This window comes from Lepidochelys kempii, chromosome 2 (genome assembly GCF_965140265.1).
Source record: "Lepidochelys kempii isolate rLepKem1 chromosome 2, rLepKem1.hap2, whole genome shotgun sequence".
Classification (NCBI taxonomy): Eukaryota; Metazoa; Chordata; order Testudines; family Cheloniidae; genus Lepidochelys; species Lepidochelys kempii.
In genome coordinates, this window is record NC_133257.1 from 232,016,282 (window position 1) to 232,043,867 (window position 27,586).

Genomic DNA, 27,586 nt, shown 5'->3' on the forward strand with positions numbered 1-27,586 from the left:
TAGCCCCGCTGAGCCGCCAGCCGGACTTTTAGTGGCCCCGTCAGCAGTGCTGACCATAGCCACCAGGGTCCCCTTCTGACCTGGCATTCCAGTTGAAAACCAGACAGCTGGCAACCCTACTTATAACTCTAATATCTATTTTGATAATACTAACATACAAGCGAGCCAAACTGGCTTCCGGCTATGCATGTCAGTGTTAGTGAGGGCCTTGGCATGAGCTGGCACCTAATTTGCCAGACCTGCATTCCATTTGAATTGAATTACTTATTCCTCTGCAGGCTAATTGGGTGAAAACACTGAGATTTAAATGGTAACAGTAAAACACTTTGTTACATTTCCTGTAAACCGCTGTTCTTTGCATCAGCGATCCATTAGCTGCGTTCACAAAAAAAGGTGAAATAGCTTTAACCTGGGAAAGAGCTGCATTTCTAGGGCTCTGCACATTTATTTTTCTTGAGTTGTCTGACTTCAGAAGTTAGAAGACACTATCACTGATCTAACTGATTTCCATCAGTGATTAATTAACTTTACATTTACATATAGTGGATAAAAAGCAATCAATCTATTCAGCCGACTTCAAGAAAGTGATGCTGTGTTTCATTTCCTCAAGACTGGAGATTCATGAAGGGGAAGCTGTTTTGCTGATTTGGTTAGAAACGGCCCTTAATAATTCTTGGCTGTTGCTTTTAGAACAAACAATACAATAATTTGGTGGACTTTATTACATATAGAAATATGATACAGCAATAGTTAGAGACAGTAATAAGTACAGTCAGGGGCTGAGAAAACTCCATAGTATAGCTCTGCTATTTGCCTCAGACTTAACCTGCAATATCCCTACTCTGCCAATCCTGGATCAATTATGTTGAATTCTGCAGTTGTTTTGTAATGTGAACAAACAGTCTTTACAGGTGAAGTTGAGAGATCACAAGACTGACTTCATGCTTAAGGTCATAGCTACACACACAATTGTATTGCTTCAACTATACTGGCAGAGCTAGAGACTGGACACAGTTATATTGGTATGTACTGTTGGCCTTATATCTGTATAGCTTATTCTTGTAAGGGAAGAATAATAAGCTATACCTGTGGAAGGCCCCTTTGTGTCATAATGACTGTGTCCACACTAGGGCTGTATGTACACTAGGAGTGCTTTACTGGTATAGAAATACTAGTATACTATATTGGCGTTGCACTTAATAAGCCCACCCCCGACAAGCAAAACAAGTTATACCAGTAAAAGTGCAGCTTTACCAATATAACATGTCTACACTAGGGCTTCTACTGGCATGACTTCATTGGTCAGGGATCACAGTTCTTCACACCTCTGACTGACACAGCTATGGTGGCAGAAATCTGTAGTGTAGTCCTGAGCTAGGAGTAGCACCAATTTTACTATTTAAGTAGAAAATCATAGCCCTAACCAAAATAATTAAATCTGTATAAAAACTGTGCAAACGAGGCCTAACCTATGTTGAACATTGACTTTCAAATAGGAAACTGTACATTTACCTACTGCATTATCTGATCTATGAAAAAGGGCCATACTAAGTTCAATTGTTATATTAGTAACCTGATATAATTGTACTGAATGTGATTTTTGACACAGTGTAATTATGGGTGGGTGGGTGTACTTACCCCTGCTTTTCTCTCCAGGAGTCTGTTATCAAATATGGATGCTTACAAATATAGTAACTTGGTATTTTCAATCATACTGTCACTGATTTGTATTGCAGGCACTAAACACATCTTTGATTGAAGCTGTTGTGTTTGTCATATTTGTCAGCACTGTGTGACCTGAGGCCCTATTATCCCTTAACATTTTGATGAGCTTCTCTAAGGTGAAGCAGGTAGGGTAGCTTTGAATGGATTTGTGACTGGCAGTTGATAAAGCTTTCTGAGGGAATGGGTCAGTTCAGCTATTGAGTGGTCCCTCTGTCTCTGGCAGCTGATTGTTAGATAAAACAAGGATATCTGAAGCAGTTTATTGAAAACTGTTTTAGGCTTTTCAGAAAACACAGTGCCTAAAAGAAAAACAGTGACTAAAAGAAAGCAATGGGATTAGTTGGTTTCTGGAGATGACTAAGGCCTGAGACTATTTATTCTGCCTTAAGAATGGTCATTAAAGGTCAGATTCTTTCAGGATCTGATCACCTTCCACTCACATTAATTTCCAGGGAGATGAGGGTGATCAAACAGTTTGGAGGATGAGCTATTGAGCTAGTGTCCCAAAATAGTCTATACAGCAGCCTGAAGTCTGTCATAACATTTGTCACTATTGCAACTGACTCTGCTCTGTAAGGAGTGATGGCTGGTAGATCCATCCCCATCCCCAATTTCCTTACATGCAAAAATACAGGGATTCCTTATTACTCATTTAACCTTTTGAATGCTAGTTTTCTGTTCACTTCCTCTAATGTGTCAGCAGGAAGATTACCTATTACCTATTAGGGCTTTGGAAATGCCATTTTGCTTGAGTCGCTGCAAGGGAAAAAAGTGATAGAAACTATTTGACTAGTTATTTATTTTTCAGCATCTGAAAATTCTTTCCCCACCTTTATCTCTACTGTACCTCTTCCCTTGATGACCCTTGTGGATCCTGCCCCTTTAATCAGGTGGAGGGTCACTACTGAGTATTCAGAGACCTTTCGTCTCCCTGGGAGGCTGGATACACTGCTCCCACAGCACTCCCACCTTCATGTTCCATGGGGGACGATACTGGGGATAAGGGTCAAATTTGATCCGCTGCATGGCAATGCAGAGTACTGAAACTGTTGCTTCTGATGGTGTGTAGAGATAAAATATGACCCAAGTGTTTGGGACTGTGATTCTCCTACTCCTATATCCTGCCTCCTGATCCTCCTGAATCCTACCATCATATCAGATATTTCAGAGGAATATGAAAAAACACCCCACATTGCACTCGGTCAATTATGCAGTGCCATGCAAATACAAATATTATGTAACCAAGCCAAATGCTGGGTCCAGTTCTGCAAAGCCTTACTTGGCTGAGTCATCCTTATTCATAAAATAAAGGTTTTGCAGCATTGGGCAAATATTTTGTTTCTTTGTAGTGTTAATATGATAGTGACAATGTCTAATGGATTAAGCATGTGATTGGGAATCAGAAACTCCTGAGTTCTAGTCCAGCTTCTCTATGGGCATGGATTGTGCCTTAATTTATGTTTGTAAAGTACCATGTAATTTTACACCACTATTACATTATATTTTAATAAATCATAAAGCTTCTTTGCCAGTTCTTCCATCCAGAAAATGGGGATAATGTTACTTACCTGCCACACATTGGTTTTCTAAAGATTAATTAGTTAATATCAATACAGGCCTTTGAAGACATACAGCAAAATATAAATTCTAAGTATTGCTATATAAATTAAATACAGTTATTGTGAATTAACAAATGCATTTTTTTATTGTTTGTTGAGTTAAGCAAAGTGGAAATTGCTCAAGAGTTTTTGATGGTGGTGTTTTTGTTCACAGCAAGAGAATAAGTTTACTTGTAAAGCCCAAAAGGACGGGGATAAAACACATGTCATGAGACTACATATTTGTGCTAAGGGCATTGTCAATCTCTGTAAACTTCACACAACATTAGCATTCATCACTAGTGACACAGTAAGCAATATTTGTTTTCTATGCTGAAACAGATATTATGGGGAAGTCTGCTGTCTTTAATATTTACAGTAACTCCTTACTTAACGTAGTAGTTATGTTCCTGAAAAATGCGACTTTAAGCGAAATGATGTTAAGCGAATCCAATTTCCCCATAAGAATTAATGTAAATAGGGGGGTTAGGTTCCAGGAAAATATTTTCACCAGACAAAATACTTTATTATATATATACACACACACACAGTATAAGTTTTAAACAAACAGTTTAATACTGTACTCCACAATGATGATTATGAAGCTTGGTTGAGGTGGTGAAGTCAGAGGGTGGGATATTTCCCAGGGAATGTGTTACTACTAAATGATGAACTAAAATAGCTGAGCCCTCAAGGGGTAACACATTTTTGTTAATGTAGCCTCATACACTACAAGGCAGCACAAATGGAGGGAGGGGAGACAGCATGGCAGACAGAGACTCTCACCTGTGTGTGTGTGTGAGAGAGATGTGCATTGCCCCTTTAAGTATTCTGACCCCACTCTAGGTACATTGCGTTTTTAAGTAGATCAGCCATTTGAGACAGCTTCTCCTGTCAGCAAGCTCCCTCTGTCCTGAGCCCTGTCGTGTCTCCCCCCACTCTATGGAGATGGGGTAAGTGGGAGGCAGGAGCAGGAGGGAGGGGGACACCCTGACATTAGCTCCGCTCTCCCCCCACCCTTGTACAGCAAGTAGGAGGCTCCTGGGAGCAGCTCCAAGGCAGAGGGCAGGAGCAGCACATGGCAGTGGGGGAGGGACAGCTGAACTGCCCGGACATTGACAGCCTGCTGGATGGCTGCTGCACAGGGAACTTAGGGGAGCAGAGAGCTGATAGGGGGGCTGCTGGTCCACTCTGGTTCCAAGTCCCCACCAGCTGGCTGCAATGGGCTGCTCTTCCTGCAAGCAGTGGACAAAGCAGGCGGCTGCCAAACAAGGTTATAAGGGAGCATTGCACAACTTTAAACGAGCATGTTCCCTAATTGATCAGCAATGAAACAATGTTAACCGGGATGACTTTACATGAGGAGTTACTGTTTAAAATTGCCACCCATCATCATAGCATCTGAATGCCTTCCACATAAAATCAGCAGCAATAGTGAAGTCCATAGTGGACATGAATGTCTGGTTCCTCTTCCCCTTTGGGGATAAAACTCTGCCTGGGGTATTTTTTTTATTGGGTGGTTGGTTTTGTTTGTTTCAGATTTTTGGTTTGGTTTGGGGAGAGATGGTACTTGGGTAGATGGAGGTGTCAACATGGAAAATGTCAATCTCTCTGTCATGGAAAGGCTTTTCTTAAACCATGAAATAGACAGGGATGAAAACAACAGTGCTCTGTAGAAATTTAGTAAGGATCTACAAAAATCGCTCAAATCTTTTGAATTTGATAAAATTATATTCTTTCTGTAGATTTTTAAACATCATTTTATAGCATTCATTCAGATATATAGTATAGTATTAAATTAAACAGGATGGTTTAAAGAACGTATAGAAAGATTATCAACTTTTATTTGATTTTATAAGACTCTTACGTAAGAAATAATCAGACCTTATAATTATTAGCACTATTACTTTTATGATCAATAAAACAAAGTTATTGGCTGTGATAGCTGCTTGGATCCCAACTGATAAATAACCATCTGTCCCCTACATTATTATTATTTTCTTTTGTCAAACAGGTGTGTTTTATGAAGTTGTTCAGAGCTCCCCTCGAGTGGAGGAAAACGTACAAGTGGATTCGCATCTATACAGTCACAGGTGGAAAAGGCACTCAGAGTCTCTCAAATCAGTCGATACTAACAGAGCCAGCATGGGGCAGGATTCCTCAGAGCCTGGGGGCTTCACAGACCTACTACTTGACGAGGGACATGACAACACCACACAGATTGAGGTAGAGATTCGTTCCACGTTCGAACTTTATTTAGTTTGTGAACTACACTGTTAGTGGTGGCATGAATCAAAGTTCCAGAACCCTACAAAATGTTTTTAAAAGCTAAGAGATGAGTTCAGTGCATTTCAACTTTGATGACTGAGGCTAGCCTAATGGCCTCACAGTTTATGTAACATGTTATCATGTGGGCTCCAGTTTCTGTTCTCCAGTTGCTAGACTTGGAGAGTCTGGGAGGGAGTGACACTTGTGACTCTTGGGGAAAGAGGTGGTTTCTCCCACTGTACTGGTCATTTCAAGATGGAGGCTGTCGGTCTCCTTGCCGTACAAGACAAGGGAGGCTTTTTGACATCATTAGGAGTTCTTGCTGGAGGACCTGAAAAGGAAAAGAGAATAGTTTATAAAAAAGAAGCAACTTATTATTAATTATTTGTATTACTGTTGAACCTAGGAGTCCTAGTCATGGACCAGGACCCCATTGTGGTAGGTGCTGTACATACATAGAACAAAAAGATAGTCCCTGCCCTAAAAAGCTTAGAATCTAAGTATAAAACAATAGAAAACAGATGGACACAGAGACCCTGATGGGGGATTATGAGGAAATAATGAGACAATATCGGTTGGCATGATAGGTCTCAGTGAACCAGCAACCTAATTGTCAATTGTTTCATAGCACATTGAAGTCAATGGAAAGATTCCCCGTTGACCTCAGTAGACTATGGATCCTTAGAGCTGTGACTGTTGTGTGAATGTGTGAATATTAGAATATAAACTTAAACTTCGATTATTTGCTCAGGAGCCTGAAGGGACAGATTTTCCTCTCATTCACACCTTTGTAAATCTAGATGAACTCTATTGAATTCAGTGGAGTTACTCCCATATTACACCCGTATAACTGAGAGCAGAATTTGACGCTAAGTATTTTTGAGATTCTTCTCTCTGATTGGTTGGTGACAAGTAACTGAATATTTTTTGGATTTGAGCTATTTTTCTGTGGTAATTTGGAAATCCACTATCTGATTATAGATGGATAGTAAGTAAAGACTTCAGTGCTGATTGACTTGATGTTTTAAAAACAGTAATTACTTGTTGTTTGCTTAAATTATGAAAAGTACTCTATATTCTTGAAGCAGAATACATTTTGGAATAAATAATTATTTAATCTAAATCCTATTCAATTCTACTCTCTATATTTTGCTTCCAGAACAACAGTACCATTTAAATCTTAATTCTAGGAGAACTTATTCTTGAATGAACAAAACAACTTTCAGTTTTTGTGGCACATCTATTTTAATTGTATTATTTATTGTTCTTATTATTTAATAATTATTTTGGCTAAAGAACAACAAATACAAGGAACACAAAGCCATCTGTGGAGTCAGTAGTGTTTCAGTCAAAAATGATAAGGCTTTTCTGGGTGGGAGGCAAAGAGAGATTGTTTTTGACTTTTCAGTTTTACAGTTTTCAGAGTGCTAATTGCATCTTCTGTTTGCATTAACATGGAAGTTACTGGCTGGTAAATGATACTCTTGACTTGTGTGTTGATTTATGAGTTGTTTATTGCCTCCTGTACTCCCATCTGGGCACATATGTAACTAGTCAGTCAGGCAGGACACAGATCTTGCTTCTGATTATTTGGTTGATAAAGTAAGACACGCAGCTATAAATATATTCATGTGGCTGAACTTTTCATGGCTTATCTCTAGGGGGTAATGCAGTGTTGCCTTGCTTCTCTGTTCTGCTGATGTTCTAAGATTTTATAATCTGAACTGGCTGTAATTCCAGGAATGACCGTAAAATGTGGCGGTGTACGGGTTAGAAGAGAATACTTGCAAGCAGATGTGGGTAGTGGTGATATTTTCTCACATGCATCTTCCCTAAATATGTTTAGATTGATGAGAGCAAAGTGCACTGACAGTGTGTACTAACAAGTTTCACTCACAGTAACCTACTTTGTTAAATTCAGGTGCAGTACCCTTTCATATTGCTCCTTTTCTAAAGGCTTCACCGCAGGGTAAAATAACTGAATTGTGGCTCTGAACTGTATTGGATTCCATTATAAATTCTCATTATAACATACACCCACCTTACAAAATCCTTGATGACCAGCTTCATAGACTAGGAGCAGCGTATAACGAATATTCAAAGTGTAGATAGCCGTATGTAGCAAATCCCTCTCCTGAACCTTTGGAGATCAGCAGCAGCTCTGGAAAGACATACTGATTTTTTTTAGTCACCCTTCTTCCCTGTGTATTGTAATTCTTGAAGAAAATCCACAAACTGATGGTCATCTCTTATTCATATTTCATGACAATAAAGCATTACAAAACTCATTCACAACAGATATTGTTTGTCTAAATTATGTTATACTCTTTCATTGTAAATATCAAAGATGCTTTGACATACACCCTAAGGATGATATATAGTCTCTCCCCACAGCTTCCTTTACCATGATAAGCCCTGCTTCAAACCAACTGTAAAACAAACACAGAACAAGAACAAGAAGAAATAAATATGAGTGTGTCTTGTTTTGTAAAAAGCCATAAATTTGATTTCCTAAGTGTAGTATCAAATTTGACCTTTCTTATGGAAAAAAATTCCTAGAGACAAATTCAGCCTGGGGTAAGTGGGTGCAGCTTCACTGATTTTTCTTAGTATTTTATAGTACTATAATAACAACTTTTCACTTACATATTTTCATCAGAGAACAGCCAAATGTTTTAGAAGCTATCAACTAAACCTCACAACGCTCCTCTGCCCCACAGTCTGTCATAAGTTAAGAAGGGTTAACCTTGCTGGTTATGGGGATTGAAGGCCTCCAAGTCCTGGTGGGGTGGATTCAGTTTCTTCTAAGTCAGGGCCAAGCCAATGACCTCAGTGCTGGACCAGTCTGAGATGATTAGATGTGCTGTACTGCTGCAGGTGCAGTCTCTCCAATGAAACGTAAGTCTGAGGGTCCCAAGCATCATTCAGGATCCTTCAACATTTGTGGCAAGCGTGGGAATGTTTACTCTCTTCCTGGCCAGAATTCCCTTTCTGCCTACTGGGGCTGGATTCAAAAAAGCACTTCAGCACTTGTTTAAACTAAAACACATGCTCAAGTGCTTTCCTATATATGGATATTTTCTTGAACTGGGCCCTTAGGAAGGTGGACCCTGTTGAAGAGAGAGAGCTTCAGAGCCTGATGGATTCACCCATTTAATTTTTGGTAGAGATTAAGACATAGATTGTATTGGCCTAGAGCACCTGCTGCTGGAGTCACGTGATTACATCATAATCTTATCTTTCATTTTAAAAAGAAGTAAATGTTTAGCCCTTATTGTTGCAAAAAACAAAAAACACGCACACACCTTGAAAATGTGAACTGAGAGTGACCAGCACAGCAATATGTGTCTGAGCTTGCAGACAGCCTGCAGCAATAGCTCTGAGTGGTGTGAACTTTCCCAGGCATCTCTGTAGAGTGCTAACTCCACTGCTCTGGGGGGCCCTCCCAACACCATCCCCACAGTAGTATTCTGTGTGTAGCAGGAAGATAAGACTACGGTGTGCTCAGCTCACCTACCTAATCAGTTTCACCCCTTCTGACGGGTTAGGTCCTAGGGGGTGGGGTTCCCCTACCTCACAGGTGGGAGGGAGAACCCTTACTGGCACCCCTACTGCTCCCAAAGGCAGGGAAAAAGGCTGGTGCCAGTCCAGTGTGGGAGAGGGAGAGGCCATCCAAAGCTTCTGCCTACCATTCTGGTAGGGTAGGAGAGGGTGATCCACCAGCCACCACCACTCCAAGTGAAGCTAGAGCCCTGTGTGTGCCTAGGGTACTGGATTGCCTTCATTACCAGGCAATAACCACAATTTCTAGAAGTGTAGGTCTGGAAAGGACCTCAAGAGGTCATCTAGTTCATCCGTCCAGCACATCCCTTGGCCCACGCCGCTTCCCGCAGACCCCATTGGCCTGGAATGGCAAACTGCGCCTGTGGGAGCTGCAATCAGCTGAACCTGCGGACGCTGCAGGTAAACAAACCGTCCCGGCCCCCCAGTAGATTTTCCTGATGGACCACGTGCCAAAGGTTGCTGGTCCCTGCTTTAGCCTATGTATTCCAAGATAATCCAACTAAGATTTAACTGGGTTTGCCTGTTTAAGTTACAGTCATTAAGTTATCTAGTTCTCCTTGAAAACTGTTGGCTTTTCAGGTAGTTTGAGTTAATCTCCTAAAAGTAGATTTCTTTCAAAGAGTTGTTTGAGATTTTAATCCCATGAAGCCCATTAAAGTCATGCTAGTCTGGTGGCTAACACCCTACACAACTCTTTAACAATATTTTCCTCAAAGTAAAGATGGAGGACACTAATATTATATACTCCTTAGCTTTGATAGCGTTTGATATGGAGAAAGGTATTACCAATATATGTTGCAGCCCATTTCTCTGCATTAGATAAGGTTACACCACTTTTTAGTAACTACTTTCTAAACCTTGAGAATATCTTGGTTTTTTAAAATTATTTCATGGCAATTGCAGTCCGTATTTTCCCATTTATAATCCCATGTGTTTAAATTAGATATTTTGTAATGATGATTAATATTTATCATTTTTAGGATGCAGTACACTGTTAGAAGTGTTTAGCATTAGCCTAACTCTGTTCCCATTGAGATCAATACTAAAGGCACCTGCTCAAGTACCTTACTGAATCAGGGTGACTATGTCTGCAAAGCCCCTTGTATATTATACAAAATACTATATTAATAACAATAATAATAATTATTATTAGGTGAGGTGTAAATGATGTACAGGATGCTCTGCATATGGGTGAATCTCAGCCTACGTTGCTAGTTTTGTTTCTCTGTCCCAAGTCCTGTTTACTGCACAGAATGGTAGATCAGCTCCTGGTGCACCATTTGCCAGAGGTCACTAGTAGTCTGATTGGCCTCTTACTTCACCATCTTTGAGACCTGCAGGTTGTCTTGACTCAGTGAGGACAAGGCTGGTGGGTTTTTGCTGGAATAGGGACTTTGCACTTGTTGTTTTGTGTTTTCTCCTGGAGTTGTTCCCTAGCAAAACATTTTTCTTCTTAACTCCAGTCACTCATGAAAGTGAATGATTCTGGCTGGCAAAAACAACAACAGGACCTGAATGCATCTGATGAAGTGAGCTGTAGCTCACAAAAGCTTATGCTCAAATAAATTTGTTAGTCTCTAAGGTGCCACAAGTCCTCTTTTTCTTTTTGCGAATACAGACTGACACGGCTGCTACTCTGAAACAGGACCTAAGTTTTTCAATTGTTAGGATTTGAGAGTGATTGCTCTCCACTACTGACTGACAGCATCTTCAGCAAAAAAGGCTTCAATGTACACGCTCTTTTGTTCTTACTTCAAATCTGAGCTATGAAACAAAAATAATGATTACAACTAAATTGCAAGGAGCTTGATGAATGAATAAGGCATTACTGGAATTAATAAATCATTGCTGGAATTACTCCATAATAGTATTACAGAAAAACTTGTCCATGCTTAATTATAAAAGTCCTTGCCTCACTAGCAAAGACTAAACAATGTCATGGTCACATATTGGCTGTTTGGCCAATTCTCCCCCCCCCCCCCCCCCCCTTCACAGTGCTTTGCTCACCAATTGTGTCTGAAGGATTTTGAAATAAAAAACAGTATAGCAGATGTTGTGAACTTTAAAAAGTTCTCTCTTTTGCAAACTGTTTGGAAGCATGTACTATAGCCAAGAAAAAGAACCCTCTTTATCACATAATTTTGCTGAACCCATCTTCTAGTCTCTTCATTCATCCTGAGTTCTGACTGAGGGGATTTTAAAAACTATTATCCATTCTGTGATCTTATAGCTTCTAAATTAACATAGATGAATTCAATCTATATATGTAGAGCTGTCTTTCAGTTTGTGGGGGTTTTATTTACATTTTGATGGTTTTATTTTAAATTGTATTCTCAGTATCTTGCTTTCCTACTTATATGGCCCTTTTCAGTGTAATAACTGAGTTCCATAGGCAATGTTTTCACTTGCAGACTCTAAGTAATAAAATCAGAGCTGTTATTAGTCTGCATCACGAGTAAGAGGTGGGATTTTTCCCTTGTGATGGACAATTATGTTTTAAAATATGGATTATAAAATATCAGGCAGAATAATGTAAACATAATTTTAGTGTTTTGGAAACGTGTGAAAAGTTAAACAAAAATTTGTTAGAATTTGACTCATTTTGGGTCTGACTGGGAAAGGAGCTGATTTTTCCAATTGCATAGATTTGTTGATGGAACAAGTTGATACTTTAAAAGAATCCTCTAGGGCCACATGTGCTGTAATTTATAGTCTCCAAGAGCCAAGAGAAAACTCTTTTTTATGAAACCTTTGTGAAGGAAAAACCCTCAAGAAATAAAGAAACAACTCCAACTGAATCTTCAATACATGTTTTCTTGTGCTATTTCATTCTGGGGTTTGGAGACAGGAGAGAGAGTTTTTCATCTACACTGCTTGTCCTGGGTATAAACCTGTTGAATGCCATGGGTCAAGCAGAGGACATCCTTCACTTCAGAATTGTTGATGAGGCATTCAACCTTTATTGCAGGGGTGGCCAACCTGAGCCTGAGAAGGAGCCAGAATTTACCAATGTACATTGCCAAAGAGCCACAGTAATACATTAGCAACCCCCCATTAGCTCCCCCCATCCCCCACTCCCAGCACCTCCCACCCACCGGCAGCCCCACCGATCAGAGCCTCCCCCTCCTTCCCTGCACCTCCTGATCAGCTGTTTTGTGGTGTGCAGGAGGCTCGGGGGGTTAGGGGAGGAGCAAGGGCATGGCAGGCTCAGGGAGGGGGCGGAAAGGAGTGGAGTGGGGGCAGGGCCTGTGGCAGAGCCAGGAGTTGAGCAGTGAGCACCCCCTGGCACATTGGAAAGTTGGTGCCTGTAACTCCAGCCCTGGAGTCGTTGCTTATACCAGGAGCCGCATATTAATTTCTGAAGAGTTGCATGTGGCTCCGGGCCACAGGCTGGCCACCCCTGCTTTATTGGTCTTCATCATAGGTTCCTCTTCCGCCTGATGACCGGCTGGAAGCAGAATGGATTTTAAAAAAAAATCAGGGAAATGGGGTATGGTGTGGTGTAGAGGGGAAAAGAGCTGTATGGTATGTAACCATGGCATTGTGTAGTCACCAGCAGCACTGCCCTCAGTCACAACCCAGTAAAAGGCAGCACCGCTTGCCAGGGTGGGATGCGCTCGGGGTTGAGGAACAGTTGCTGAGCTGAACATAGCATACTACCCTTGAAAACAGTCACAACTTAGAATGCTGTATATCCCATGTGTTACTGTTGCTGTGAGTAACTAAACTCCCTCCAGAGTGAACAGCAGTAAGATCCTTCCAGGTGAGGTGTCCCAAGCCAGCCATGCTGTCAGTACTGGGAGAGGGAGTAAGGTGAAGCCTGCACATATACCCCGTGTCTATGGAGTGGATTTTTACATTGAAAAGGGATAAGAGCCAGAGACTCCCATGAATTCCACTAGGGTTTTTGCTATTACTATTGATTTTATGTGGAAGGTGCTCAAATACTGTGGGATGAGCCATTAGATATACATATTTGGTTAAAAATTTGTAACTGCTGATACAGTACGTATGAAAACACAATCTCTATAAGTAAAGGATCCATCCAGGAGGTGCAAGACTGGGACCTCTCTTGTGGTTTGCAAATCACTTATCTGAATTTCTTATGGACTTCTGATGCACAGCCCATACTCTTCTGTACTCATTTTCAGTCCTGCACTGCAAATATCACCATCAGACTTCCACAGACTGCAGCAAGGCTCAAACTAGACTGAACCCGTTTAAAACTTGTTTTACAATTGGTTGGCCATTGAAGATGATTCAAATCAAGTTTTAAAGCATTTTAGATAACGTTCTAATTTAGGTTGGGCTAGTCCGTTTCACATGGAATCATATTTAAACCTAATTTCTTTGAGCAGTTCAGCAAATGTGCATTGCACCGTCCGTAGATGGGGCTTAGAAGTTTTCCAGTCTCTCTGAACTCATATTGCTCTGTCCAGATCTGAGGTTTAGCTTGCAGCCAAGTGAAATATTGAAAAGTGATACAGAAATGTAAAATATTATCAAGAAAACTCAGACGTAGGTTCTATTACATTCTGAATGATTTCAGCTTGGTCCTCACTTCTGCAGGTCATTTAATATGCTGCTGATAATTAAATCTGATCTAACACCATTGTATCAATCCCATGTCTTTTCAATGAAGAGAAGCTTGTAACAGAGTGTATAAGCTAAGCAGGTACTAGAAGAGAGATCTCTTCAGAATGTTGATTATATGCTTTAAACTATTGGGGTGTATCTTTTGCTTTGCCTGGGAACTTATTGTTCAGCAAATACTGGCATGGTAATTGGGATCATTGTCAATTATGATATGATGCTGTGGGGGATAAAATTTGATCCTGAATGGTTAAATCATTTACTAACTGAAGGGAAAGATCCTAGAGAGTCTCTAACTAAATTTGTAATATTCTGTTTAGAAAATTACTTTGTTATGGAGGTGCTATTTCAAAGTGTTTTCATTCAAGCTTTTCAAAAATTTATTCCAGAAAATTACCTTGACACTAGACGAAGAATGTAATTTATTCTGTGCATAATCAAATCTCCTTTGTTCAGACAGAGACAAGGAAACAAATGGTCCTGGCATCCTTGCTATGTGGTTAAGAGAAGTATTTGAAATGTTTTCAAAAGAAGCTGCTTTTTCAGATGATAATCACAAGCGAATAGTAATTTATTGTAATTGACATTCTTTCCAGTACTCCAGTGATTTCGTTGTTGTTGTGTGTGTGTGCGCTGGTTATAAAGAAGTGCCAGAAAGTGAACTGGTCTAGAAGGAGTGTATTTCAGCTATAAAACACCCTACCCTTTTATCCCTATCCTACTAAATCAAAGCAAATAGTATGTCAGCCTGGACTGGAATCAGAATCTGGGACAGTCATTAGTTTATGCACTTTTGTTCCACTTTTCATAGAATCATAGAATATCAGGGTTGGAAGGGACCCCAGAAGGTCATCTAGTCCAACCCCCTGCTCAAAGCAGGACCAATTCCCAGTTAAATCATCCCAGCCAGGGCTTTGTCAAGCCTGACCTTAAAAACCTCTAAGGAAGGAGATTCTACCACCTCCCTAGGTAACGCATTCCAGTGTTTCACCACCCTCTTAGTGAAAAAGTTTTTCCTAATATCCAATCTAAACCTCCCCCACTGCAACTTGAGACCATTACTCCTCGTTCTGTCATCTGCTACCATTGAGAACAGTCTAGAGCCATCCTCTTTGGAACCCCCTTTCAGGTAGTTGAAAGCAGCTATCAAATCCCCCCTCATTCTTCTCTTCTGCAGGCTAAACAATCCCAGCTGCCTCAGCCTCTCCTCATAAGTCATGTGTTCCAGACCCCTAATCATTTTTGTTGCCCTTCGCTGGACTCTCTCCAATTTATCCACATCCTTCTTGTAGTGTGGGGCCCAAAACTGGACACAGTACTCCAGATGAGGCCTCACCAATGTCGAATAGAGGGGAACGATCACGTCCCTCGATCTGCTCGCTATGCCCCTACTTATACATCCCAAAATGCCATTGGCCTTCTTGGCAACAAGGGCACACTGCTGACTCATATCCAGCTTCTCGTCCACTGTCACCCCTAGGTCCTTTTCCGCAGAACTGCTGCCTAGCCATTCGGTCCCTAGTCTGTAGCTGTGCATTGGGTTCTTCCGTCCTAAGTGCAGGACCCTGCACTTATCCTTATTGAACCTCATCAGATTTCTTTTGGCCCAATCCTCCAATTTGTCTAGGTCCTTCTGTATCCTATCCCTCCCCTCCAGCGTATCTACCACTCCTGACCTTAAAAGCTTTTAGTTCAGCTGAGTTTTCCACCAGTGATGTGGACCCCTATTTCATTGTCCTGTTTTCTTCCTGGCTTGCTGTTGCCAAATGGTAAACTAGACAAAAGCATCATATATCTTTTAAAATTGAATTTATTCATTGCTTACTTAGATCAAGTTAATCTTGATACATGTGCTGGGTAGGAGGTCTGGATACCTTGTTTAGGTGGAGTGAATTCATTATAGCAAGTCCTGTGAGAGCTACTGTTGCAAAGGGTCCATCAACAATTCCATTATTCTCATTCTAAAATCAGGGGTTGATACCACCACTACTAATTCAATCACAGCTGAAAATGACAATGGCTGGGCCTGATGGTGAATCTTAAAATAATAATAAAAACAATTAGGGCTGTCTATTAATCACAGTTAACTCATGCGATTAACAAAACAAATTAATCACGATCACATTAAATAGAATACCAACTGAAATTTATTAAATATTTTGGGAAGTTTTTCTATGTTTTCAAATATATTTCTATTACAACACAGAAAACAAAAAGTACAGTGTTCACTTTATATTATTTTTATTACAAATATTTGCACTAAAACATGATAAAAATAGTAATTTTCAATTCACCTCATTCAAGTACTGTAGTACAATCTCTTTATTGTGCAAGTGAAACTTACAAATGTAGATTTTTTGTTACATAACAGCACTCAAAAACAGACCAAAGTCCACTCAGTCCTACTTTTTGTTCAGCCAATTGCTAAGACAAACAAGTTTCCTTGTTTGCTGCCTGCTTCTTATTTATAATGTCACTTGAAAGTGAGAACAGGCATTTGCATGGCACTTTTGTAGCCAGAGTTGCAAGGTATTTATATGCCAGATATGCTAAACATTTGTATGCCCCTTCATGCTTCAGCCACCATTCCAGAAGATATGCTCCCATGTAGATGATGCTCGTTAAAAAAAATAATGAATTAATTAAATTACTGACTGAACTCCTTGGGGGAGAATTGTATGTCCCCTGCTCTGTTTTACCCACATTCTGCCATATATTTCATGATGACCCAGCACATGTTCATTTTAAGAACACCTTCACAACAGATTTGACAAAACACAAAGAAGGCACCAATGTGAGATTTATAAAAATAGCTACAGCACTCAACCCATGGTTTAAGAATCTGAAGTGCCATCAAAAATCTGAGAGGGATGAGGTGTGGAGTATGCTTTCAGAAGTCTTAAAAGAGCAACACTGCTATGCGGAAACTACAGAACCCGAACCACCAAAAAAGAAAATCAACCTTCTGCTGGTGGCATCTGACTCAGATGATGAAAATGAACATGCGTCGGTCCACTCTGCTTTGGATCATTATCGAGCAGAACCCATCATCAGCATGGAAGCGTATGCTCTGGAATGGTGATTGAAGCACGAAGGGACATATGAATCTTTAGTGCATCTGGCACGTAAATATCTTGCGACGCCAGCTACAGCAGTGCCATGTGAACACCTGTTCTCACTTTCAGGTGACATTATAAACAAGAAGTGGGCAGCAGCATCTCCTGCAAATAGTAACCAAACTTGCTTTGTCTGAGCGATTGGCTGAATTAGGACTGAGTGGACATGTAGACTCTAAAGTTTTACATTCAAAACAAAAACAATGCAGTTATTTTTTGTACATAATTCTACATTTGTAAGTTCAACTTTAATGATAAAGAGATTGCACTACAGTACTTGTATTAGGTGAATTGAAAAATACTATTTCTTTTGTTTTTTACTGTGCAAATATTTGTAATCAAAAATATAAAGTGAGCATTGTACACTTTGTATTCTGTGTTGTAATTGAAATCAATATATCTAAAAATATTTAAATAAATCATATTCTATTATTAACAGTGCGATTAATTGCAATTAACTTTTTTAATCACGACAGCTCTAAAAACAACCCTAATATGAAAAACAAGTTATTTTTTTAGAAGCTCACCAAAGCAAGGAAATTCCTAGTTGTCATCAACAGTCCTCAGGGTGCCTAGGCATTTCAGCACACAGGAAATGTAATTTAACATGCTGGCGCTAGGCTCTTCTAAGGTAGCATACTTACCTACTCACTACCCATAGCTCCTCCTTGTGTCAGGGTGAGATTCAGCAAGCGGTCCTTGTCCAGTGCCTCCTGGTGGTAGGAGAACCCAGACCCACCTTTTATTCTGGGTTCCAGTCCACGGACCCTGTATTACACAGTTAGGTCTGCCTCTTTTGTTGTGCTGCTGTTTCCCTCGGCTGCTTCCCAACTTCAAGCCCCCTTGTTCTTCTTCCCTGCAGCCTCTGCTTAACACTGCAACCCTTTGGTTCCCAGACCTCCAACTTCTCCCTAGGTCCTCCCAGCTTCTCCTTTCTGTGCTTGTCTGATAAGTCTTCCACCCTTCCTGAGCTCCACTAAAGTGTTTTACTGACCCTACCTCAGGGCCTTCCCCACAGGAGCCTAACTTCCTCCTGCAGAGTTCATCCTCTGTTGCTTCTGGTTTTAGCAGGTTTTCCCTTGCTACCTCCCTTCCCCAGGGACTCTGTCAGCTTCCCCTAGGGATCTCCTGCTCTGTGTAAGCCCTAGCTCAGAGCTTTCCTCCACAGGAGCCAGCACAGACTCCCTGCGGGTCCTCCTCCGTGACTTCTTGCCTGTTTAAGCCCTACCACAGGGCTTCCACCCACAGGAGTCTGACCATGCTCCTTGTTGGGTCTCCTATCTGCAGGAGAGTCTTATCTCCTCTGCAATCTCTCTCTTCAACTAAATTCTCCACTCTGTATATTCTTTTCCTAACCCTTTCACAGGTGGGGTCACTGATTACCCTTAAATTGGCACATTGCCATCAGCTGGGGCCTAGATGTCAGGCCATAGCAAGGCTGAGCCCGGTTTACCTTAATGGACCAGCCAGCCTGTGATAGGCCTTCAGTAGCAAGGATCCAGATGGGTTGCTCAGAATGTAATGGAACCTGCCTCCGAAGTTTCTTGACAATAATATTTTACATTTCTATATCACTTTTCTTCTCAAAGATTCCTAAAATGCCTTACAAATATACTGGAATCACTCTACTCACCACTGAAAGGAGCTGTGTGAAATAGTGAAAGCAAACCTCATTCCCATTTGCAATGAGCCCTGAATTCAAGGTTTGATTCATTTGTGTTCCTCAGCACATGCTAACAAAAGTTCACTGACTATGAACTCAGCTGGTAAGAACTGAATTTGCAGAGCTGGTTGAACGTAAACCACCCTCTCTCTTTTCTCTCAGTCTTCTGATCCTCAACAGCTGTCCTTTACCTTCCACCTCGCCCTGGGATGGTCTCACCATGAAAATATCTAAAGTCAAAAAGCACAAAACAAACAAAAATGGGTGGTGGTGGGGAGAGAGTTCACTGGTGTGGGAGAAGGGAGAGGGATTTCTTAGAGGGAGAGGACTGAGTATCATATAACCTCCAAGAAAGATTGCATGGGGTTGTTATGCTTAAACCTGTGTGAACCAAACAGCCCTATCCTGTTTAAAAGCAATGCAGCACAATCAGTTCAGGGCAAGAAGTGTGAGGAGGAATACTTTATCCAGCTGTAACTGTAGCAGAATTGAGGTGGGTAGATAGACAATTGTTACATTAATTCACATAATTCTAGTTTAGATAAGTCAGATCCATAAGGATAGATTTTTTTCAAAGCTTTATGAATTCCAGTGACATTGATGGGAGCTAAATGGCTATATCATTGTGCATCACTTTGAAAAGTTCTCCCTTCATGTTACTGTAACATAGGAGAGTCAATTATCGATTACCTCTAAAAAATGATCTACTTAGCAGATAGGTACATCAGTTGAATTTGGACAAATACATACACCCTTTGACTAGTTTTCCTGGTAAATTACAATGATTACAGTGCTTGCCATATGTGTCAGTAACAGTATGAAAGACACAATGGATGAGTTAATTTTCTCTCTCTCCTCTTCATCTTTTACCTTGTTAAAATGCTTAGGGGGGTATGTGTGTATGTATCTGCCTCCATATATATTACAGATTCCACAATATAGTTATACAATTACCAGATCCAAAGAGCTAAAAAGACTTCAAAATCAAATAAAAATTCTTCTTGGGAACTATCTGCATTTTAAATTTCTTTGTGCAAAACAACTTCTTCATAGTGTTTTGTCTTCTCCCTATATCCTTCTTTCATATCTTAATTAATTAGCTTGAAATTGCAAATAGAACTCCTATAAAAGTAAGAATTATACTCTGGTGCTCTGTCTTATCAGAGCAAAAAGAAAAAAAGCAAATACAATTTTAAAAGTGGAGTGATACAAAAAAGAGAGATTTGGTGAAGACAGCATAACATTAGAAATTACACGGAGAAGCCAAAATGTCATTTAAAATATGGTCAGAAATAGTCACTTTCATGAATATCTTTTTAGGAATATTTAAGTTAAGGGAGTTTATATTTTATAAGAGTCTAGTTTAAATATACCGGCCCTGATTGTCTGAGGCCAAAAGGCGCACAGCAGGGGTGACCAACCTGTGGCTCGGGAGCCACATGCGGCTCTTCAGAGGTTAATATGCAGCTCCTTGCATAGGCACGGACTCCGGGGCTGGAGCTACAGATGCCAACTTTCCAATGTGCCGGGGGGTGCTCACTGCTTAACCCCCTGCTCTGCCTCAGGCCGTGCCCCCACTCCACCTCTTCCCCCAAGGCCCATGCCCCTTCCCCCGAGCCTGCCATGCCCTTGCTCCTCCCCCTCTCTCACAGAGCCTCCTGCGCATGCGAAACATCTGATAGCGGCAGGCAGGAGGTGCTGACTGGCAGGGCTGCCGGCGGGCAGGAGGCGCTCGGGGCTGGAGGGCAGAAGCTGATGGGTGGCTGCTGACGTATTACTGTGGCTCTTTGCCGATGTACATTAGTAAATTCTGGCTCCTTCTTATTCTCAGGTTGGCCACCCCTGGGGCACGCAGTATAACTTGGGGGTGAAACCAAGTTGGCTTTAAACCACTTACACACACCTACAATCCTGGGCCTACTGTGTACTAGGGCAGTCCACTGGAATAAGCTAGAGAAGCCTAGTGATTTTCAGACTCATCAGAAAAGGGATATTCACCTTGTCAGAATAACTGCTGAGTCTTCAGAGAGCCCTGGGGAAAAGAGTACCAATATAGAGTTTTCTGAATGCTTTTACAGTGCCTGATATTGTGCATACTGAGTGCCTTTGGAATGCCTGTCTAACTAGCAAGTGCCTTATTAAGTGTCTGGGTTAACTATTGTGTCTTAGTATTGTGGTTCTCAAGGGATGTTTTGTGGAATGTCACTGTAATATCAGATAAGAAAATATTTCCATAAACATGTCCTTGGGAGTCCCTTGTTGCAAGAATAGTCTGATTAAATCTCTTAACCCACAGATTTCAGAGTAGCAGCCGTGTTAGTCTGTATTTGCGAAAAGAAAAGGAGTACTTGTGGCACCTTAGAGACTAACAAATTTATCTGAGCATAAGCTTTCGTGAGCTATAGCTCACTTCATCAGATGCTGAATGCATCCAATGAAGTGAGCAGTAGCTCACGAAAGCTTATGCTCAGATAAATTGGTTAGTCTCTAAGGTGCCACAAGTACTCCTTTTCTTTTTAACCCACAGAGTTTTCTCTTTGGTTTTCCTGTCTGGATTCTGATGTGTGCTGATGAATCAAAAAGTACCCCTTTGGATTTCTATAACAAAGTACATAACTTTAACAACTTTTAGTAAAGAAAAATGTTCTAAGGAGTAAGAGAACTCACAACAGCAGCCTAACCAGTTTAGTTAGCAAAGCCTTTCTCTCCTGAAAGATTTTAGAAGTAATTTTGAAATTCTGAATGTTAGTTATGTGGTTTGCAGTCTTACATGTTAGTCTAATAATAAAGGCATCACTGGCATCACAGTGTATGCACATGGCCTAAAGCAGAAATTATAATTCTGCTACATACAACACAGTGTTCTGCTTTGCCACTATTATATGGCCATGGGGCTAAATTAAATAGCAGTGCTTTGATATGGACTACTGCTCAATGGGTTGAATGTAGCAAACCTTTATTTGAAAGCCTCAGATTAGACTTCATCCCCACCAGTAAGAAGTTAGTGTTTTATCTTATCCATGCTCCAGCCTGTAACAACCTTAATGTCAGACGTGCATGTTCTTACAACTGATTGCTTTGCAGTTTCCACTGTGAGCCCTGATAAATCAGTGAAACATTATATTATTAACAATTGAAGTTCAGCACACATGGGTACTTGTGAAGGCAGAGTTCCCTGTGCTGTCCTAACTAAAGCCCTCATCAACTGGAAAGTACTACTACTAATAATAGTAATCTTGCATTACTATAATACCTTTCATCCTGCTTTAGGCTTGTGACAGACTGTACTACCCATTTGATTCTGGTGCAGCCTCTGGGTGGCTGGGCCTCAGATCCACTGGGCATGTTCTCTGTTTGTCTGTTGGCTCTACAGACAGAGAAGGGCTAACTGGTGTGGAGCAACTGCAGATGGTTTCCGTAACCTGTCAGTACCAGGTTCTGAATACGAAAGAAGAAGGAAGCAGGCAGTGACAGGCTGGGAGGGTATGGGGGGAGGGATAGCTCAGTGGTTTGAGCATGGGCCTGCTAAACCCAGGGTTGTGAGCTCAATGCTTGAGGGGGCCATTAGGGAGCTGGGCTAAAAATTGAGGATTGGTCCTGCTTTGAGCAGGGGGTTGGACTAGATGACCTCCTAAGATCCCTTCCAACCTTGATATTCTATGATTCTATGGGTGTTGCTGTCCTTGAACTGAAGAAAGTGAAACAGTACTTTTATTTTAAAAGGTTGAACTGCTGTTATATCTTAGGGAAGGGAAGGATGTATGTATTTGTTTGTTGAACTATGTGTTGTGCCCCATACAAGGTAAGACGTAGAAGGTTTCTTTTACACTTTGTGGTTTCTTTTGTTTTATATGTATATTGAGAAGGGAGAACCGACTTTGTGACAAAACAGTACAGGTTCGCTCCCCTGCCACAGAAATGCATCTCTTTCCAGGGCAGAAGTAGCAGCCATTCTACACCAGCAACAATTTTTTTTAAAAGAAAAGCAAATGGCCGTTTCCAATTTAAAAAACCCAGGAGAAATGTTGATATACACATAACATAGTTATGTGGAGTAGCTGTTGTTGTTATGTAAAAATGTTGGGTATGGCTGGAAAATCCAGTTGGTTGCCTTTCACATAGGGTTGCAGGGCTCTGAAAGCTAATCGGAACAGAGAGCTGCCTGGCTTGCTGGAGGTAAACTCTGTTTTGTGGGCTGTTAAGTGGATGTAAAGTTAAAAATTAAAATAACATTTATTTAACTCTTTTCTTAATGTGGAGAACAACACATTAGTTATCCTAATTGGAATTAGGCCAGATTATTCCTCTCATGAGAAGTGCCAGGGGATATTTAAATTATCATGTAACGGAAATTACATATCAGAAGAGGAATCTTGCCTGATGAATCAAAGATTCAGGCAATACTGAACATTCTGAGACCTAAAGATAACAAGGGAATTCAAAGGCTGTTAGGCATGTTGAATTATGTCAACAAGTTCATACCTAACAGTACATCTCATACAACTCACCTAAGACATCTCCACTAGGTCAGTGAATGGACATGAATCTCAGAGCACAAAAGAGTTCAGTGATTTAAAGCACATTCTGACATCAACTCTAGTGCTGCAATTTTTTTACCCATTAAAAGACATAAAACTCTCTACGGATGCCTCCAAAGGAAGGCTGGGAGCAGTACTATTAAAGTGTCATGGAACTGATTGATTGCTAGTCTTGCATTCATCTAGGGCTGAAACAGCCCTATAGATGAGGTACCCACACATTGAAAAAGACTCTAGATCACATGTATGCATGTATAGACTTGTAGACTTTATGGCCAGAAGGAACCATTGTGATCATCTAGTCTGAGCTCCTGCACATCACAGGCCACAGAAACTCACCCAGTCATTCCTGTAATAGACCCATAATCTCTGACAGAGTTACTGAAGCTCTCAAATCATGATTTAAAGACTTCAAGTTACAGAGAATCAACCATTTACTCTAGTTTAAACCAGCAAGTGACCCATGCTGCAGAAGACAGCAAAAACCCCTCAGGGTCTCTGCCAATCTGACTTGGGAGAAAATTCCTTCCCACCCCCAATATGGTGATCAATTAGATCATAGAGTCATAGAATCATAGAATATCAGGGTTGGAAGGGACCTCAGGAGGTCATCTAGTCCAACCCCCTGCTCAAAAGCAGGACCAATCCCCAATTAAATCATCCCAGCCAGCGCTTTGTCAAGCCTGACCTTAAAAACTTCTAAGGAAGGAGATTCCACCACCTCCCTAGGCAACGCATTCCAGTGTTTCACCACCCTCCTAGTGAAAAAGTTTTTCCTAATATCCAACCTAAACCTCCCCCACTGCAACTTGAGATCATTACTCCTTGTCCTGTCCTCTTCTACCACTGAGAATAGTCTAGAACCATCCTCTCTGGAACCACCTCTCAGGTAGTTGAAAGCAGCTATCAAATCCCCCGTCATTCTTCTCTTCTGCAGACTAAACAATCCCAGTTCCCTCAGCCTCTCCTCATAAGTCATGTGTTCCAGACCCCTAATCATTTTTGTTGCCCTTCGCTGGACTCTCTCCAATTTATCCACATCCTTCTTGTAGTGTGGGGCCCAAAACTGGACACAGTACTCCAGATGAGGCCTCACCAATGTCGAATAGAGGGGGACGATCACGTCCCTCGATCTGCTCGCTATGCCCCTACTTATACATCCCAAAATGCCATTGGCCTTCTTGGCAACAAGGGCACACTGCTGACTCATATCCAGCTTCTCGTCCACTGTCACCCCTAGGTCCTTTTCCGCAGAACTGCTGCCTAGCCATTCGGTCCCTAGTCTGTAGCTGTAGCATTGGGTCCTTCCGTCCTAAGTGCAGGACCCTGCACTTATCCTTATTGAACCTCATCAGATTTCTTTTGGCCCAATCCTCGAATTTGTCTAGGTCCCTCTGTAACCTATCCCTGCCCTCCAGCGTATCTACCACTCCTCCCAGTTTAGTATCATCTGCAAATTTGCTGAGAGTGCAATCCACACCATCCTCCAGATCATTTATGAAGATATTGAACAAAACCGGCCCCAGGACCGACCTCTGGGGCACTCTACTTGACACCGGCTGCCAACTAGACATGGAGCCATTGATCACTACCCATTGAGCCCAACAATCTAGCCAACTTTCTACCCACCTTATTGTGCATTCATCCAGCCCGTACTTCTTTAACTTGCTGACAAGAATACTGTGGGAGACCGTGTCAAAAGCTTTGCTAAAGTCAAGAAACAATACATCCACTGCTTTCCCTTCATCCACAGAACCAGTAATCTCATCATAGAAAGTGATTAGATTTGTCAGGCACGACTTTCCCTTGGTGAATCCATGCTGACTGTTCTTGATCACTTTCCTCTCATGTAAGTGATTCAGGATTGATTCTTTGAGGACCTGCTCCATGATTTTTCCGGGGACTGAAGTGAGGCTGACTGGCCTGTAGTTCCCAGGGTCTTCCTTCTTCCCTTTTTCAAAGATTGGCACTACATTAGCCTTTTTCCAGTCATCCGGGACTTCCCCCGTTCGCCACGAGTTTTCAAAGATAATGGCCAATGGCTCTGCAATCACAGCCGCCAGTTCCTTTAGCACTCTCGGATGCAACTCGTCCGGCCCCATGGACTTGTGCACGTCCAGCTTTTCTCAATAGTCCCTAACCACCTCTATCTCCACAGAGGGCTGGCCATCTATTCCCCATGTTGTGATGCCCAGCACAGCAGTCTGGGAGCTGACCTTGTTAGTGAAGACAGAGGCAAAAAAAAAAAAAGATCTTGAGCATGTTGGCAAAACCCACCAGCCAGCAGGGGCACTGGAACAATTTTTATAGTGAGGGTGCCAAGAGCCATTGAATCACACTGTAACTCCTGTATATAATGGAAACCACTTCAAGCTGGGGGGTGCTGCAGCACCCCTCGCACCCCTTGTTCCAGCATCTATGCTAGCCAGACACCTGGGTTAGAATTCTCTTTAGTAACTCAGAGCCCTCCCCATCTAGTGTCCCATCTCAGGCTGTTGGGGATTTCTGCTATTAGCAGTCACAGGTGGGCCACATGCCACTGTAGGCAGTCTCATCATACATAAACTTATCAAGCTCAGTCTTGAAACCATTTAGGTTTTTTGCCCTCACAGCTCTCCTTGAAGGACTGTTTGAAAACTTCACTCTTCTGATGGTTAGAAACTTTGTCTAATTTCAAGCCTAAACAGAGGTATAATGTGACCTTTAAAGTACAACCTGGAGGCTACTTAGTAATGACAGGCACACTCTCAAGGATATATGCTCCATCTGACATTACACAGCCTGATGGTCTGGAACCAGCAGTAAACATACATGTGAACATGATAAATATCACGTGCTGTATCTCCAGGCATATGGATTGAATTGGAGACACAAACAGCTAAAGATGAAATGTTTCAGGGAGTGATACAAGTGATAAATAAGGGAGGACAAAAATCAATATTTCTCGCCTGCATATTCCCACTGTAAAAGTCAGCTGTCAGTGATCTCAGGAATGTTCTTGAAGGGAGCACAGATTGTGGTTCCCACAGTGATGAGAAGAAATATATTGGAATGAATACATGAAGACGACCTGGGAATGAACAGATAAAAAGGGGAGCTAGAGAAGTTATATTCTGGACACACATGAATAGTGACGTTGAAGAAATAGTGAGCATGTGTGGAACATGTCAGAAATACAGAGATTCATGGCAGAAAGACCAGTGATACTGCACAAACAACTTGCAATTCCATGGAACAAAGTTGGAATTGACATTTTCAGCCTGGGAAGACAACACCTTCTTATAATGGACTACTTTACCGATTTCCCAGAAGTAGACACACTTGAAGATACCACAGCAGCAACAGTTGCCAGGCACATTAAATATGTATTTGCACATTGTGTAATTCCAAGAACAGTAAAACTGACAACAGATTACAGTTCAAGAATAGGGAGTTCCTGGACTTTGCTAAAATGTATAACTTTCATCATGAGGCATCTAGTGCCAGATATCCTCAAGCAAATAAATTAGCTGAATGTGAAATATCTATAGTGAAGAACCTGCTTAAAAAAAACTATAGATACAAGAGAGGATGCATATTTAACAAATATACAGCTACGGTGCTACAATTTGAAAAGTCACACGCCGAACACCTCTATAACATACATATAAATACTTGATTACCCAATGTGGGACAAAGGATGACCAAGCAGTCTCTGTTAGAGAGGAAGAGACTGGGAAAGTGCAGTCAGACCAAATGTCATAATAAGGGAGCAAGACTTCTTCCACACTTAGAAAACAAAGACTCAGTGACAATTTAGCAAGGTAAGCATCTGCTCAAGGTACCTGACAACTTGGCTGAGACAAATAAAATGAGAGCAGACGAACAAGCTGAAAACAATTCTCAAGCTGACCCTGTTATTGACTATGAGACTAAACAGCCTGTTACAGACAAGGACTTGCCTTAAGGGGGTTTTCAATACAGCAGGTTGGGGAGATCACTGAAACACCATAAGAGACTGATTAAGACACTGTCCTCCAAGCAATGTTGCGATGCCACACTTCCTATACACTCCAGTGGCAGTCTTTGGTTTCCTGGGAGACACTTCCTGCTGGGGCAGAAAAAAGAACCCCAGGACAGGGCAGTCACAGGCTGCAGCTACGTGGTGTAGTAGAAAATGTGTTACCTTATTTCTATATGTAGTTCCAGTTCATAACATAAGGTTTATCTTGGCACCATCTGCTCATCAGTAAGACATTATAGCGTTTACTGGTAAAAATTTAAAAACCAGAGGAAGAACACATAAGAACATAAGAATGCGATACTGGGCCAAATAGTGGTCCAGCAAATAGACCACTAACATTAAGAATATAAAGGCAGCCATACTGGGACAGCAATGGTCCATTTGGCCCAGGATTCTGTTTTTGACAGTGGCCAATGCCATGTGCTTCAGAGGAAATGGACAGAACAGGCAGACATCGATTGATGCATCCCCTGTTCTCCATGGCCAGCTTCTGGCAATCAGAAGCTAGGGACACCCAG

The 27,586-nt window shown here is 41.4% G+C and overlaps 1 protein-coding gene across 2 annotated transcripts in view; it reads left to right on the plus strand.

Annotated features, from left to right (window-relative positions):
* Nucleotides 1-27,586, plus strand: part of PLXDC2 (plexin domain containing 2) — a 418,545-nt gene that overhangs the window by 180,376 nt on the left and 210,583 nt on the right. For both annotated transcript variants that reach the window (XM_073334185.1, XM_073334184.1), the window contains exon 2: nucleotides 5,338-5,549. In XM_073334185.1, coding sequence (XP_073190286.1) covers nucleotides 5,338-5,549 — 212 coding nt within the window. The remainder of the gene's footprint in view (nucleotides 1-5,337; nucleotides 5,550-27,586) is intronic.